At 45.2% G+C, this 17,247-nt stretch overlaps 2 protein-coding genes across 9 annotated transcripts in view; one reads left to right on the top strand and one right to left on the bottom strand.

Annotated features, from left to right (window-relative positions):
• The window catches only part of CAPN2 (calpain 2), a 35,195-nt gene extending 28,898 nt beyond the window's left edge, over nucleotides 1-6,297 (top strand). For all 3 annotated transcript variants that reach the window (XM_036926217.2, XM_036925463.2, XM_057507824.1), the window contains 6 exons: nucleotides 661-725; nucleotides 1,532-1,600; nucleotides 2,081-2,159; nucleotides 3,362-3,478; nucleotides 3,662-3,720; nucleotides 5,378-6,297. In XM_036926217.2, coding sequence (XP_036782112.2) covers nucleotides 661-725; nucleotides 1,532-1,600; nucleotides 2,081-2,159; nucleotides 3,362-3,478; nucleotides 3,662-3,720; nucleotides 5,378-5,401 — 413 coding nt within the window. In that variant the 3' untranslated portion in view covers nucleotides 5,402-6,297. The remainder of the gene's footprint in view (nucleotides 1-660; nucleotides 726-1,531; nucleotides 1,601-2,080; nucleotides 2,160-3,361; nucleotides 3,479-3,661; nucleotides 3,721-5,377) is intronic.
• Nucleotides 6,298-9,406: 3,109 nt separating this feature from the next.
• Nucleotides 9,407-17,247, bottom strand: part of TP53BP2 (tumor protein p53 binding protein 2) — a 79,532-nt gene continuing 71,691 nt past the window's right edge. For all 6 annotated transcript variants that reach the window (XM_036932095.2, XM_036928162.2, XM_036927352.2 and 3 more), the window contains 2 exons: nucleotides 12,691-12,890; nucleotides 9,407-10,176 (listed from right to left, as the gene is read on the bottom strand). In XM_036932095.2, the coding sequence (XP_036787990.2) occupies nucleotides 10,135-10,176; nucleotides 12,691-12,890 (242 nt within the window). In that variant the 3' untranslated portion in view covers nucleotides 9,407-10,134. The remainder of the gene's footprint in view (nucleotides 10,177-12,690; nucleotides 12,891-17,247) is intronic.

Genomic DNA, 17,247 nt, shown 5'->3' with positions numbered 1-17,247 from the left:
GAAGGGAACCCTCCCTGCTGCCTGGTGCCCCAGCCTTTTGCCCAAGGCCCATGTAGCCGCGTGCCCATTCCTGAGAGGGGCCAGGCCCAGACCAGCAGCTTTGAGATGGTGGAGTGCAGCTTCCACAAAGCTAGGACAGAAAGGGTGGGCTCCTCGTGGGGCCAGAGGAACCAGATTCACTTTCATGACAATTAGCTCATATCCCCAGCCAGCCAGGACTCACCTGGTGGAGCACCATGGCTCTGCAAGCTTCCGGGTCCTGGGGTCTCTCAGCCCCCTCGGGACATGGGCTCCATAAGGGCCTGCAGGCGGACAGTCACAGGCCTCTTCCTCTTGAGGGTCCCAGCCTGGGAGCACCATGTGCCCTGGTTTCCTTTCCCTGCCTGATGCCCACAGGTGCCCTGTGAGCACTTACTGGCCATCATTCCCCATTCTTCTATTTACTTATTTAAAGGCACTTACTGAACCGCTGTCGCCCTTGGCCAACAAGCAGGAGGTGGGTGCATGTAACACACTCCCTACCGGCCCAGTGTGGTGGCCACCAGCCTCCTGGCCGTCTGAAGTGACAGGTGGCTGCTGTGTTGGAGGGTGCAGACAGGACGCTTCCACTGTGCAAGGGCTGCTCCAGAAGTTTCCCATCACACTTGTTTTGTCGTCTAGGCCAAGATATCAAGTCAGATGGCTTCAGCATTGAGACCTGCAAAATCATCGTTGATATGCTGGATGTATCCTTTAACTCACTCAGAGAGCAGGGCTGAAGGGGGGCCCCCCACTCCAGACACTCACACTGCTCCCTTCGGAGAGGCCGTGGTCCAGGGTCTGAGGTGGACTGCTGTCCTGCGGGCCTCCCTCATCGGGGACGTGAGGACCTGCAGAGGGCAGGCAAGCCACCCCACCCCACAGGATCCCCCAGCTCAAGAGCAGCCCGGATTGGCTCCTGAGTGGTGGTGCTTCTGGGAAACACTTCCTCTAGGAAGGTATTCCCTAAACTATGGTATTTCTGATGCACCAGCTTTCTCTGGTTTGATTTTCTTCTGACTTGGAGATGCAGAGCCCAGCTCCATGAGCATTTTTTCTGTGTGCACCAGCTCTTCCTAGGCCACTGCTGCCCCCGAGGCAGACTGGTCATCATTTGCCCCTTGTCCCTGGTGCTTGCACACGCTGGTTGGGCTTACGGCTCCTGCTGTGCAGCTGCCCCACAGAGTCCCTTAGAAATACTCCTGGTAGCACCCAATCAGCAAGGATCCCAGCACTGGAGCCACCCGAAGTCTGAGCCCTTCACCTGGCAGCTGTTTTTGGTAGGACCCAGGGTCCCCACAGCACCAGACCAATCTATGGGCAGTCAGTGGAGCCAGGGGCTCCACGGCCCTTCTTCCACCCTCAGTGCAGACCTAGCTGACATGAAGGGCAGGGAAGGTGCCCTGGGGGCTCCTGGTAAATACGGTGTGTTCGCCACCAAATCAGTGGAGAGGACCCCAGGGGACACTGCCTACCTGAACCCAGACCCTGCAGCTTCCTTAACGGCAGGCAGTCAGACGGGAGCGGTAAGCTGGGGCTGAGGGAGTTCCACATTCTGTGGATGAAGATTCAGAAGTATCAAGTGAGCCTGGCGGGTGCGCGTGTCCAGGGCGGGCGCACAGGTCCGGGGTGGGCTGAGGACCTCACCCACAGTGAGCTCAGAATGGGTGAAGTCAGGCCTGGGCAAATAGCTGCAAACAGGAAAAAATGAGGATTTGCATGCTAGGGGTCTCCTCTCTGCCTTCACCTGATTATTGACCAGAAATGGGGCCATCAACAACCACCCTCAAAAGTGTTCAGATGGGAGATGTATCTTCCTGTCATTCGGAGTTTTACAGCTCAAGTACAAAAATTAAATAACATGGGCCCATGACAGTTGTCTAGTTGATCCAATGGGCCTCTTACAACCTAGCTGTTTAAGGCAGGAACATGGCAATCCTTCCAAGGTCAAACTAGAGGCGTGGAGCCTGGCAGACCCCACCGCACGCAGCACAGCACAGAGCTAGCCTGCCACCTGCCTTGCTTTGGGTCACGCTGCTAATAATTGTGTTGCGTGTTTCAGAAAATTTACCGGGAAATCGACGTGGACAGGTCTGGTACCATGAACTCCTATGAGATGCGGAAAGCATTAGAAGAAGCAGGTAACACTTAATAAATGTTTTTGTTTTATCTGTGAATATTTGAACTCTTCTCTACACAACACAATGCAGGGTTTGTAAGTTAAGAAGTAATACAGGTGCTTATTCCTTACAAACATGTCCTTTCCATTCCCCTTTCAAAGACTCATGGGTAAAATAAAGTGTAGTCCAGGATGCTCTGCCCTCCGAGCCTTCTTGAATTTAAGTTTCCTTCTGAGCAGCCTGGCAGGTCAAGCAAGTAAAGCCAGTCTCAGTGCATTTGTCCTGAGTTGCCCCTTCCAGGTGTGGGATGTCAGACAGAAATGGGGTATCTCAGCTCCAGTTATGGATAAGTCCCTAGAGGAATGTGCTATCAATAGAAGGGACACAGGCTTTTGGGAGACCAGCAAGTGGGAGATGGTGTGTTTTGGGGGCAAATATGACAACATGAGTTATTGTTGGTTGGGATATAATGCCTCAGCAGAGACCCAAATAACTGGTTTAAACAAGATCTTCCTCTCACAAAACAATACAAGCTCAGGCTGACCAAGGCTGGGACTGTGTCTCCATCTGTCAGGGATCTGGCTCCTATCCTATTCTACCAGCCCTTAGCATGTTCCTATATCTGTGGGGACCTAGGGTGGCTTGCCCACAACCACATTCTGGCACGTGTTGACAGAAGGCTGGAAAGACAGGCCCCTTGCCTATACAGGTCCATGTTCCTCTGTGCACACGTCCCTCTGCACACACATCCTGCTGCCAGAACTTAGTCACAAGGCCCCAGATGGCTGCGAGGGGGGCTGGGAGATGCAGTCTCACTCTGGGCAGCCATGACCCATTAAAAATACTAGCCCTAAGAAAAACGGGAGAAGTAATATTAGTTTACAATGAACAGTTTCTGCTATACACAGCCAGAACAATCTAGTCTCCAAAGTGATTCAGAGCTAAACAAATAAGGTGTGTGGCTAACAAGATGAAGCAGCCTGACGCCGGGTGGAGAGCAAGGTGAGGAAGCTTACATGTTAGTCAGTAAGGGAACAGGCAGGGTGCCAGTGAACAGTTTGCAAAGCAATGCAGGGGGCACTGGCTTTGAAAATAAAACCCAGCTCAGAGAAGAGCAGTCAAGTGACAAAAGCAATAGTAATAGTAATTTCCCTGCCACACCGATTCCATAGCCCGTGGGCAGTAATACTTAGCAATCTGTCTGCCTATTCATGTACCTTCAGGGTTCAAGCTGCCCTGTCAGCTCCACCAAATCATTGTTGCCCGGTTTGCAGATGACCAGCTCATCATCGACTTTGATAATTTTGTTCGGTGTTTGGTTCGACTGGAAACACTATTCAGTAAGTGGCTATTTGGGGGAAGACCCAATTCCATCAAAGCAACCTGCCTTTCGAAGCAGAGATATGTCTGGTTGAGAATTGAAAATCCTTTAATTTAGGGAAAGAATAATAGCTTGTGTCGTTCAGTGAAATCAGCTGCCAAATTGGGGAAGAATTTGACGTGCTCTCTTTCCTCCTCTCCAGGGATATTTAAGCAGCTGGACCCCGAGAACACTGGAATGATAGAGCTGGACCTCATCTCTGTAAGTCGACAGCTTAACGGGACAGGGCAGGGCTGTGACTTGGCTGACCTGTGGCTTACTGACTTGTGTTAATTGAAAGCTTTGCTTTAAAAATCTTTTGGTCGTAAATGGGTACAGGACCCCACAATGCACTCTTACTTCAATCATTTCCCAACTACCTGTTATTCTCAAGTCCAAAAAACCACACCTGACCCCTCCTTCCATGAGTTTTGCCTTGAGTATAGCACAAGGTTAAAAGAGCAAGACTGCTGCTGCAGGATCCCTCTAGAAAAATGAGCTCATTAGCATGCATGGGATAGGCTCTTACATAACAAAACCGTGTGGATCAAATTCAAATGGGCTTGGGGAGGATCTGTCATTCTTAGAAGTGATCTACCCAAAATGCTTCCTGAGCAAAGTAATTTTCTCTACTAACTCCCCTTTTAAAAACAGAACTACCAATGGTAAATAAGCTTGCCACATAAAATTGCCACTCATGTGTCTGGAACCTCAGCAGCACCCACCTCTGAATTAAATTGGAGTGCCAGTTCCACAAAAGCAAAGCCCAGAATGTTCTCTTGTCATCCCAATAACAGAAAACTCTCTCACTTCAAAGAAAGAAGCCAGCCCTGGTATTTCATTATCATTTTCTCTGTCCACATTTCCTCTGTCCTCGAGGGAACTGAACTTGGAGCAGCACAGGCTACAAAGGGCTGGGTCAGGTGGCCAGTGCTGGACGGGAATGACAGATCCCGTGCCACAGAGGAGCCAAGCGGCGAGAAGGGCACATGTAAGGCACTGGCCACTCTTTCCCTTGAACTTTAAGTTCTGGAAGAAGCCAGCAACTGAATAGCTGTTTCACTGTGCAATCTTGCAATACCTTTACTGAAAATACATCTTAGCTGGCTACAGGTAGTGCTAACTCGCTTGAAACTGTCTGTAGCCTAGGACACAGTCCTGCCCTGAGAGTGTATTCTGAAGTAGAGTTGATGCCACTGCGACAAACACACTTGTTAACCTTTGTTATTTTTGCTGGGACTCCTGTTCCTCCCCAACCCCTGTGGTATGTGCTGGCCAGAGCCTACCGTCCTCCTCCCCTCTGAGAAACCCCTTACCCACTGGCTTTTCTCCTGTGTAAGCTGCCTGCAAGCCCCCAGTCTTGCTAAGGGTGAGCAGCAGCAAGGAAACCTCCCCTCTAGTTGCACGGTTTCAGCCTCAGCTGCAAGTGATGTCCCTTGGGGAGCTTTGCAGAAGTCCGGATGTCCAGGCCATCCCAGACCAGGTCAATCAGAATCTGACTTAAAGTGCCCAGAGCACTCCAGTATAGAACTAAGGTTGAAAACTACTAGTTTAACAGATATCCACACCCCAAACTAATGTCTGATGGGATACTCTGAGGCGAAGATGTAAAAATGGTAATTCATGTTGTCTGAATTTCACGTCATGCATTTAAATCAGCTCTGTGATATAAGGCATGACTGTGATTCAAATAACACATGGATAACTGACCTATAAAAAGCTAGACTTTAGAATCTGGCAGGAAACACAGGAGTTAATGACTGATATTTCAACCCATGGGCAACTTCTCTGGTACAATCATCTTTCAGAATAATCTACAGTACTTAAAGTAGCCTTTAATTTTTAAAATGGTCACTAAACTGCTTTTTCTTCCTCACAGTGGCTCTGTTTTTCAGTACTTTGAAGTTGTGACTCGTCTTCCTGAAGACTTCACATGACAATCAACCAAGAACTAGGCTTTCACAGAGAAACTTTTTATCCAGACCTTGAAAGTATGGGAACATTTGCTTAAAGTGATAACAACTATAGCTGAAAATAATATTATTTGAAATAGCAGAACTTTAGATAGCAGAGCAAAAGATTTGCTTATTATTGTACTAAAACGCAGGTGAGCCACTTAATCCTTGATAAACTTAAAGCCTTAAATCTATAAATAATGTATACACTTTTTACTTTTACACACTTACTGTTTATAGCAATATTAAGTCAGAAAAAGATATAGGGAGTTGTTTAACAGCTGAGCAAACAATAGACCAAACTCCTTGCTGGAAGTATTTAAAGCAACTTAAAGTTCAAAGTCACATCTGTGGCATTTACCAAACAACCAGCCAGGGATTACCGTGTCCCTTGAGCAGTGGAAAATACGATGCATCACTAGGTAACATCAAGGCAGGAGGAGGCCAGGTGAGGAAGCACACCTGGCCCATTTCGGTGAACAGGAGACAACTCCAGCTAAGGCTGGTTCACCTATCTCTCTGCGTCCTTGGGGCACATCTGGTCTGAAACAGTTATAAGTGCTGCTGGACTGTGCTCCCTGGCTGCAGCAGGGCGCCAAGACCAAGCATCTAGTTTGCAAGCCAATTGCAGTAACAGACAAGCCCCACTTCTGGCTGCCTGCCTAGGAACCTCCTGGCTCTGCAGCCTCTGGCATTTGTGCATGCGGCTGGGGGCCTTACAAGGGAGCACCCGGTTCCCATTCCCCTCACTCTGGGAGAATGCCAGCAACATTATAGACACATTGCCTTACTGCCTTATATTCTTCCAGATGTGCTGTTAAATAAAGTTACCCAGGCAATCGTACACCCTGCTGTCCTTTCTGGGGGCCCACACGGGTTAGAGGCACACCCCCAGACAGCCTGTTCCCACTCTGGCAAGATGCACAGCTTCTGACTGCCCGCACTGGGGGCAGACAGTTGACCTTCATTTCAGTGTGGACCTGTAACACTTTGAGAAACCCCATCCTGAGGCTTTGTCCACGGGCCATAGAGCAGGCGCACTCCTCCCCTGGCTCTGCGGAGCCGGCCCTGCAGACCACCTGCTGCCAGACCTCACCTGGTGTGGGACCAAGAAAGGAGCCAAGAACACATGGGGAGAAACCACTGGTGTGCTGGTGGTGGTCCTTGAGTCACAACAAATAGCAGAGATGGAAGGTGGCACAAATAGGTAAATGCCAACCAGGAAATGATAGAAGATGGATTTCCCCATGCCAGTCAAGCAAATTCAAGTTATTCCTGTTGCCAGGTGGCATTTGGGGGCCCCGAGGAGGCTGGAGACTATGAACACATGGTGACCCCCCCAGTCTGGGATTTTTCTCCACTCAACACAGGGGTAAGGGGTAGAGGCAGCAGGTGACAGTGGCCAGTGGACAAAGGCTGGGGGTGGTGACTAGTGGCTGAAATGAGGCAACAGGGTCCTGGCTAGAAGGGCAGCAGTGAAGGCAGGGAGATATGCCAAGGCCCTTATTGCCTAACTGCAGACGGGCGGGAGCAGACCTCTTCAAGCTGACCTGTTTACCACTTAGAATCTGTTCTAGTGACACAAAGAAATAATGGGAAAAAAAGCAAGGCATATGCTTCTCATGGCAAATGTAGAAAAAAATGGAAAAAGAGGAGGCTCACTAAGTACCCTGAGCTCCCACATCTTACAGGAAAAAATAGGTGAGACAGTAAGTCCCTTTGTAACCCTGGAGAAAGCTGCCTGGCTCAAGCAGGCATATGCTCAACACTAGACAGTCTGGATACCACGTGCAGCAGACACGGTGCAGCCCCTAAGCATGTCTGGTGCAGGTCAACCATAAAACTGGAGAGATGGCAACCTGAAGAGGATGCGGTCAGCTACATGTAGACAGACCAGAGTCGGCAGCAGTGGCCACCTCTACAGCAGTCTTTCCTCCCAACTCGCCCCTTTCCTGCACTGTTAAATCTGTAAGGAGGTTTGATACAAGGATGTGCTGATGATAAAATACATTAACAAGTAAAAAAAAAACCGAAGAGGAAGAGCAAATGATGTTCCCAGTTAAGGACTAAGGAAACGGGGGTGCCCATGTCCTCCCAGGCTCCACCCGTGTCCACTGTTCCTCACGCCACTGGCGCCTTCACCCATGGTACTTGGGCTGCGTTTCCCCAGCCAGCAGAACTGTGGAGGGGATGATGCCACCCCCAGTTCAGATTAGGTAAACAAGGCCAGCAGGCAGGCATCTTGGCAGGGTCCCAGGTGGACAGGTTGGAACCACTCTACTTGTCTTACAGGGCTGTGGCTCTTCATGCATGCAGCCCAGTCTCGGTTCTGTAGGTTAGAAACCCAACTCCACCTCATCCTTACTGCAGACTCGAGGACGTGTCTGGGCCACTCAGGCCGGCAGGACCCAATCCCGTTTCCTTGCTGGCCAAAGAAATGCTGGCTTCTCCAAAGCCAGCTACAGCAGGCTGTCCTCACACCACATCTCACTGACCAACCTGCTCGGAAGAGCTCATGTGACCGCACTCAGCCCACCTGGACCATCCGAGACAGCTTCCCCAGTTTAAGGTCAGTTAATGCGTGCATTTAGTTAAATCTGAAAAGTCCCTCACAGCAGTACCTTTATTAGTGTTTGAATAACCAGGTATCCTCATCTGCTCAGGTGGCTGCAATGAAACACCACAGACTGGGGGCTTAAACAGCAGACCCTAACTTCCCACAGTCTTGGAGGCTGGACATCTGAGATCAAGGGGCTGGCACACTTGGTGCTGGGGAGAGCCGGTATCTTGCCAATGGGTTTCAGCTCTGGACAAGTTCACTATGGATTCAGTGTGACCAAAGAAATAGAGTAAAGCGTTCTTGGGGTGAAAGGGTTATACCCAACTTTATTTCCATGGTGGCAGGTCAATCACTAAAATCCCGTTTACTCAGAGCGACTCTGCATGCAACAAGCTGGTCTCTGCTTCTGGGCCTCTGTTCTCGGCGCTGCCACCACTCCAGCCTCTGCTCTGCCCTCCTGCAGCCTTGCAGCCATGCCACCATGTTGCCCAGAGCACTGGGCGGAGCTCTTTGTATATATGTAGTCACTAGCAACGTATTGCCCACTCATGTGTAAGCTAGCCAACCAGGGCCAGGTGAGAATCCTGGCCACAGGAACTTTCATTTTCGGCTGTGTCCTCATGTGGCAGAGAGAGGAAGGTCTGGCCCATGAGAGTAAGGACCACCCTCAGACATCATGTACCCAAATCACCTACCAGAGGCCCAACCTCCAATACCAACATACTGGGGTACAGGCTTCAATATGTGAATTTTAGGGCTACTCAAACATTCAGCCCACAGCACCAAGGGACAGGAATGTGGGGAACCGGCATCTTTAGAATTCTACCACACACATCCGATATTTAGTTCATGTTGTCACTATTTCTCCATTACTGTCAAAGGCCTGGTATGTTCTTTTATCTAATTTTCTTGCTAAAATATAGCTACTCATAAAAATGTATAAGGAAAAGCTACTGCAGATTTTTCATTTATATCTTCTAATAAGACAGTTCCACTGAGGAAAATAGGTTCCAAAACAATTCATGGACTTGGGGACATCTTAATAAAACCATGTGGGGGACTACTCTATTAATTTTCAACACCATAAATCAATGTACATAACTGCAGAACGTGAGATAAGATGAGGACACAAAGAGTCCATTACACTACTACTTTTAGTTAAAGGTAAACAATCTTCTATCTTCTATCACTACGGTCTCTAACATCTATAAAAAAGTTTATTCTATATTAAATACCATGATAAACTCATGAATTGCAAAACTGGCAGTTTTCTATAAGCAAAATAATACTTTTTACTTTCAATCACACAGCTGGTAAAGAAGTCTTATTATTTTTTGGCTGGGTAAGATATTCCAAGGCTATTAATGAATCAAAAACCAAAACCAGTAAAATGTTTAGAATCAAAAATTTTAATTTTATTATAATTGTTTTTAAAGTCAGCTATGATCTTGACAAGTATTATACATAAGTCTACAGCAAGTCTGTAATTACCAAGATACAAAAGACAATAAATATAGATTCAAATTCAGCCTAAAACAAGACTCTAAGTCTAATTACCTGTAGTGTAGCTTGGTTTCAGTATTTCAAATATATGTGTAATTCTTAAGATGCTACAAGAACTCATAAAGTCAAGACAGCCAACTAACATCTCTGATAATACACAAGTGTGTGGCCCTCCGGACCTCCACATGGGTCACCAGAGGGCCTGCTGGTGCTGGGAAACCATCAGAGATGGTGCTGTGATGGCTCTGGTCCTTTCTGGTAGGAGGGCAGGTACGGAAAATGTGAAAAATGCCAACTAAGCAGGACAGGGAGCTGTTCCCCAGTAGCCCAATAAATGGTACTGTTTACTGTGGAAAACAGGCTCGCCTCCACATGTACGTGGGGGCTACCTGGGCGCCTTTACCCCAGTGCCACCTGCTCAGCTCCATTTCATTGGGCTCAATGCCTCCACTGCTGTGAACTCTTCAATCCTTCATTCTCTTCCAGAGCATATTCTTCATTGTTTTCAAGTTACATGGTCATTAAAATAAGTCTTGTGAAATTTCTGCCAAAAATAATCTTATTACTTCTTAGTGATAACAGAGATTAAATTCTTCATTTAACTAAAATTCTGTAGTTTCAGGCCAAACTCCTTTGTCTTGGCTTAATTCTTGGGTATAGCTGTAAGAGAATTTTTAAGATATTTACGTACTATATAGACATGTGGGAGGATAACAAAAATTCAAGAAATATTGGGGGTTTGCTGTCACAGGAAAGAAACTTAACTAAGCAAAGGACTCTGCCTTCCATGTGAAGCACTCACAGCTGCCCAAGTGCACGAAGCTTCACATTTAGTAATGGACACTGCAGACCACAGGGAACCCAGGACGGAGCAGTGCCATGGTGCAGGGACCCTGGATGGGGCAATGCCATGGTGCAGTGACATTACACAGCTTTTTGAGCTATACCTCAAGTCCAGCAAGGAACACAACTGCTAAAGGTGACTTGTGATACCCTTTACTCTCCAGCATTCAGAGTTTCCTCTCTGAGGGAAATGAGAGGTTCCTTTAACTTTGTTCACAGTGGACATAACAGTGTGCCATGGAACTTGAGACTGTCAGTAAAGAAATGCCACAGACTAAAAGTCTATGGATTTAAGGGAGGACAAGTGGTGTCTTTTGTTTTAGACTTTGTGGCTTTGTGTTTTCCATAACAAGAGCTACAGAAGAGCATTTGTGGATGTCAGACCCCCAGTCTTGAAGCCAAGAGCAGGTCAAACTTGTAATTCAACTGGCAAACTACACAAAGCCCCTCCTCCTCCTGGTCCCCCTGCCCTGGACAAAGGAAAAAGCCTCATTAACAGAAGAGTCAGACTCCAGCCAAAGCTGACAAGCTAACTGGTGGATCAATGTTAAGTACAGGATTATTTTTCTGAGAACAGATATTTAGCCAATACAGTTTTCTAGACTCATTCATATCTGAGCCTCTAACTGAAAACTCAACATTTATGCCATTTCCTTTTATTTAAACCTCAAAAGAAGCAAACAAACAAAAGCTGTGTACAGGCCACTTCTGCCCAGAAAAGATTTCCAAGGGACTAAGAATATTTAAATGTCAGATTAAAAATGGCAATCTTCAGTCCAGCTGCTGATTTCAGAATGTTTCAGCTCTACGACTGAGACAGAACTGAGTCAGTAGGCAACAGCTTCCATGGTTGGGAACAAATGATTCCTCCCATGTTTCATTAACCCCAGGACCTCTTTGTTAGGAAATCAAAATAAAAACTCAAATAATCACCTATTTCTAAGAGGCAGAGCTTTTCATAGTAAAAAACTTTGAAGAGTAAAAGTGCTTAGTTGCTTTTGATTTTCCTTGAGAAGGAAAGTGGCTGTGGGAAGAACCACACCTCCTGGGGCTGCCAGCTTTCCCAGGGGGCACTGGGAAGGGGGCACTTCCAGGCGCCTCCTCTCGTCTGCCAATTCAAAAGCTTTTCTCAATGGCTCCGCAGCCTCATTTTTTTTCACTTTCATGTATTCTTTGTGATTTACATGATGATCACACAAATGAATACTGTCTAAACCTGAATCTCTGTAATAGTAAATTTCACTGTCATAAGGCAGGAGACAGGATGCATGAAGCCTTTTCACACTGCATGTTAGACAAACACAAATGGAGAAAGCAGAGTCAGGAGGAGACATTGGTCAGAATTGACAGCTAGGTCCCCATGCTGGCATTGCCATGTCAAAAACTCCCCCAGAAGAGACACCAGGGCAGCCTGGCTGGGCCAGAGATCAGCGGAGGAGCTCTGTGCATGCACAGACCATGTCTGCCAACAGTTGGCGAAAATAAAGATCTCTGCCATTAGCTATAAACAAGACACCTGCTCCATCCTCCACCACCCTAGGAGGCAGTCTCCCCACCCTCCCCACAGCCCATGAGCCAGAGAAGAAGTATGGGCTCTGGGAGCCAGGCCACTCCCCTGCCTCCTCTCTACCACAGACTTTGCAGCCACTTCTCCCTTTGAACTTGTCTCTGCTTCGATTCCCCTAAACCTCCTTACCCTGCATGCAGCCCCCAGGCCTCTCTGCACCAGCAACTGCAGACTGGAAAAGCTGACCCCAAGAAGAGCTGAACAGAGTCTGGAAAGCCTAGTTCCTTCCCTTCCTCCATCAGCCACGCTAGCCTTTCCCCTGGAAACAATGCTGAGTCTCCCTGATGAGAGCAGCCTCTCCACGCAAGAGAAGCGTCAGCTGTATGTGCTGACACATGCACATAGGTTTGTATGTGCTTTGTTATTTTCTTGATTTTCTTTAAACCTGATTTTTATGAAATCAAAGACTAGAGAAAGATCTTGTCTTTAGTGCCCTGTTCAAGCCCTATCAGATTTGTAAATTCTGATTTAAACAAATTTAAATTTTATTCCCAGTGTCATAAGCTCAACTGCCATCACATTCTCCAGTTATCTTTATAAATGTAGGCAGGACCCCAGACCTCTGGGGTCTGGCACACATCAAAGTGCTACTGATAATAGGAATCATTGCAGTGTGGATCTAAGTTTAAATCTAAGACTATCAAAAACTTCAAATTCCATGTCGCATGAACAGAAGGCAGCCAGCTGAGCCATCTCCATCACAAACAATGGTGAGAAAGCCCCTCTGACACACATGAAAAACCTTATGTGGTGGGATAACTTACTCCCAGTAAATTGCGTGGAATGTATCCCTCCTTCTCATTAAGGCGTGCCCACCACCACTCGATTTCATCTTCGTCTTCCCTGCGGATGATCGTCATACAGTCTCCTTCTTTCATGGGCAGCTCATCACCATTCTGAGGTTCATAATCCCAAAGCGCATAGATGACTCCTTTGTTCATTATGCCCATTTTCTCCTGAACTCCTAAAATCATGACAGTAAGGAACAGCACAGAATATATAACATAGAGTAGAGCACTCTTAAACTATATAAGAGCAAAGAAGAAGAAATGGGTCATGCTGGCATGTTAGAAAGCCTACACTGAACAGCCAAAAATAACATTTCCCAGGGACAGGGGAGGAAGTAAGCCCAGCAGTGTAGAGGGCAAGTTACCAGCGCTACCATATCTAAAACAGCTCTGATAACTAACATGTGTGTCCAAACAGCTCCCTAAACTGGTCTTACTCCGAATACCAGAAGTTTTGCAAGCCCAGGAGTAAAGGAAGGACTGCTCAAATCTAAGACTCTAAAACATTTAGAGTGAATGCCAGGCCTATCACATGTCAGCCCTAAGTGTGATGACCAAGGAGCATGGAAACATTACTTCACTCTTTACCCAGAACTTAGGGTAGATGGAGGAAAAAGACTAAAGTGTGGTGGTCATTAAAGTCGTCTCTACCAATTCCAAATGGGGAAAGGTAAAAGAAAAAAAGTATAAAGTATGTGGGAAGGCAGAGGCATGGCTCAATATTTTAGACATGATATAAAAGTCTACACATAGATTCTTTTTCTAAAATAAATTCTAAAAGATACTGAAATCCACAAACTGGGGAGGGAAAAATCCTCCATCTACTTTTCACCAGAGTTGATGACAGATTTGCAAATTAAGCTCTACCTTTTTCCATTTCTACCTTCCCATCCTTAGTGCCCTGCTTATAAAGACAAGAGTCAGCAACAGGCAGGCAAAGAGGAAATGGTGAAGAAGAGGAATTAGGCAGTAAGGTCCTGACAATTCAGAGTTGTTATTACCATCTTTATGTTTTTAGGAAAGCCGGGAAAATATATGCCTGCTATGGAAGAGTCACATTTTTTCAATTTTCGTGAATACTAAGGTCTTAATTATGAACTTACCTGTATCAATTAATATAACATAGCACACAGTACATATATATATGGACAAAAAAGAAACAAGAAATGAAATAGTTCTTTTCCAAAAGAAGATTCTGCCAATCTAAAGGGTCAGGTTTCTACCAAAGGAGACAAGTAAATTTCCAACTTTCCTATTAAAGACATGCAAAACATGACCACAAGTTTCACGAGGACAACAGAACATGATATGATTATAATTCCACAAAGTTTTAAAGCTGGCCAGACTCATCTGTTTGGGATGGGAATGGGGGAGGAGAGAGGAAAAATCTGGGTACTCCAGTATCCTGAAAATAGTGACTCTCAAAGAGTCAATGAGGTTACTCTTGGTAAACCTAAATGCTTCTGTAAAATATTAATTAAAAGGTGTTTTATCAGAATTAGAAAGTCATATTCCAATAGAAAAATAACAATTTGAGTCTAATTTCCTAGAAATCATGCCCATGGGAGATTTCACATTACTCTGCTATCTACAAAATGACGAGTTACAAATTACTGTGTTAAAATTTTTCTGAGGGACCTAAAAACATGTTCAATATCACTAGTGATATGAGAAATGCAAACTAAAGCCACAGTGAGACATCATTCCAAACCCACCAAAGGTCAAAAAGACCCCATAACAAAAAGATTCCATGTAAGAAATGTGTCACTGGGACCCTACAATCCACTTCTAGCTGGACAGCAGAAGAGAAGTACAGACATGGTCACAGAAGCAGTGTTTACAATTGAATAAATAAACAACCCAATATCCACCCAAAGTACAACAGAAAGGTAACTGTGGGATAGTCACAAAACAGAACAGGATGACCCAATGGGAAGGGACTGCAGCTGCAGGCAACACCATGCTGGATCTCAGGAACAGTGGTGAAAGAAGACAGCGAGCCACAGAACCCCCAGTATGATCTGTTTTAATATAAAGGTTGAAAACAGACAAAACTAAACAAATCGGTTATAGGATTCATACACAGGTGATATAACTGTTTTTAAAAAAGCAAGGAATGTAGACAGATCCGATAAAGGGTTGACATTCAAATATATAAAGAGCTCACGCACCTCAATAAATAAAAAGCAAATAATCCAATTAAAAAATGGGGAGAGGAGCTGAACAGACAGTTCTCCAAAGAAGAAATTCAGATGGCCAACAGACACATGAAAAGATGCTCCACATCGCTAATCATCAGAGAAATGCAAATTAAAACCACAATGAGATATCACCTCACGCCAGTAAGGTTCGCCACCATCCAAAAGACAAACAAAAACAAAAGTTCGCGAGGTTGTGGAGAAGGGGAACCCTCCTACACTGCTGGTGGGAATGTAAATTAGTTCAACCATTGTGGAAAGCAATATGGAGGTTCCTCAAAAAGCTCAAAATAGAAATACCATTTGACCCAGGAATTCCACTTCTAGGAATTTACCCTAAGAATACAGCAGCCCAGTCTGAAAAAGACAGATGCACCCCTATGTTTATTGCAGCACTATTTACAATAGCCAAGAAATGGAAGCAACCTAAGTGTCCATCAGTAGATGAATGGATAAAGAAGATGTGGTACATATACACAATGGAATATTATCCAGCCATAAGAAGAAAACAAATCCTACCATTCGCAACAACATGGATGGAGCTAGAGGGTTATTATACTCAATGAAATAAGCCAGGCGGAGAAAGACAAGTATCAAATGATTTCACTCATATGTGGAGTATAAGAACAAAGAAAAAACTGAAGGACCAAAACAGCAGCAGAATCACAGAACCCAAGAATGGACTAACAGTTACCAAAGGGAAAGGGACTGGGGAGGATGGGTGTGGGAAAGGAGGGATAAGTGGGGGGAAAAAGAAAGGGGGCATTACGATTAGCATGTATAATGTGGGGTGGGGCACGGGGAGGGCTGTGCCTCTACAGTATCTTACTACGCTGATGGACAAGTGATTGTAATGGGGTTTGTCAGGGGGACTTGGTGAAGGGGAGAGCCTAGTAAACATAATGTTCCTCATGTAATTGTAGATTAATGATATGAAAAAAAAAAAAAAAAGCAAGGACTGGTAAACATAAAGCATACAGTTCAAGGCAGCAGGCCCCAGACGTGCAGGGGGCACCTGATGGCATCAGAGAGGGCGGCATGTTCTGTTTCCTGAGGAGGACACACACTGTTTGCTGTTGTCCATCTATTAGTGTTTTTATTTAAAGCACATGTCTGTATCAGAAACACTCTTGGTATCCATGACATTATTTCATAAATTAAAATCTGATCAGATGTCCCTAAATGTTTTAAAAATTATATTCCATACTTAAATACAGCTTAAGATGACTAATACATTTAATAAACAATATATATTAATATATTAAGTTTAAAATTGTTAACATATCAAAATTATTATTTGATCCAGAGTTCAGAACATAAACGAAAAGTAATCATAAATATCAATAATAAAAACTCCCAGCTAAGAGAGCTGAAGAGGAGAACTTGAGATTCATGGTCCTCTGACCCTCTCTCCCCCTACCTCAAGCCTGAAGACAGGCCTAGTGAGGCAGGACAGTAGATGGAGAGGAGAGGCATGCGTTCAGCTTAGGGTCTTCCCACCACCTGGCAAAGGAGTTTCTGAGAGCATGCGTGGCTATGGAATCCTGGGGCCTCCTCATTTATCATCTTTCCTCAATTCTTCTCAAGCCAAATTAAAAAGAAAAATTAACATTAACTTCTAAGACTTTACATTAAAAAATTTTCCTTGTAAATAAAAATGCTAGCCAACATATACCTATCTAAAACTTCAGGGACATTCTTCTCTAGAAACAGAGCTGATGTTATCCATTGGAACCATAAACTCAAAATCAAGAAAACAAAAGAGAGAAGGGACATAGTGGATCTCTGGCAACTTGCTGCACTGATGGACAGTGACTGCATTGGGGTACGGGTGGGGAATTGATAATATGGGTAAGTGTAGTAACCACATTGTTTTTTCATGTGAAACCTTCATAAGAGTGTATATCAATCATACCTTAATAAAAAATTTAAAAAAAAAAAAAAAGAAAGAAAGAAAACAAAAGAGGCAAAAAATTAGCTCTAAAATACATGTTGCTTTTTATTTCACTTTGACCAGTTTGATTTAGCACGAAAACTCGGATCAATCGTATGCTTATACCAACACTGCATTTCTTTAGATCACCTCAGAAGCTGGAGGGTTCTATTTACTTATCTGCAAAGATACATCATCACTGGCTAAGTATGAAAGTCTTAGCAGAGGATCTTTTGATGGTCAAAAGCCATTCATGCCCCTGGATCAGACCCTGAATCTCTGTAGCTGAAGATGTCCCTGACAATAGCTGTTTCTAGACACAACACAAAAGATGCATTGATGTCTGTGATCAAGGATGCCCTATTTTCAATGCCCAGGACTGTGTACAACACGAAAATGTTC

Source organism: Manis pentadactyla, chromosome 9, assembly GCF_030020395.1.
Source record: "Manis pentadactyla isolate mManPen7 chromosome 9, mManPen7.hap1, whole genome shotgun sequence".
NCBI lineage: Eukaryota > Metazoa > Chordata > Mammalia > Pholidota > Manidae > Manis > Manis pentadactyla.
This window is presented reverse-complemented; position numbering and strand designations above follow the sequence as displayed.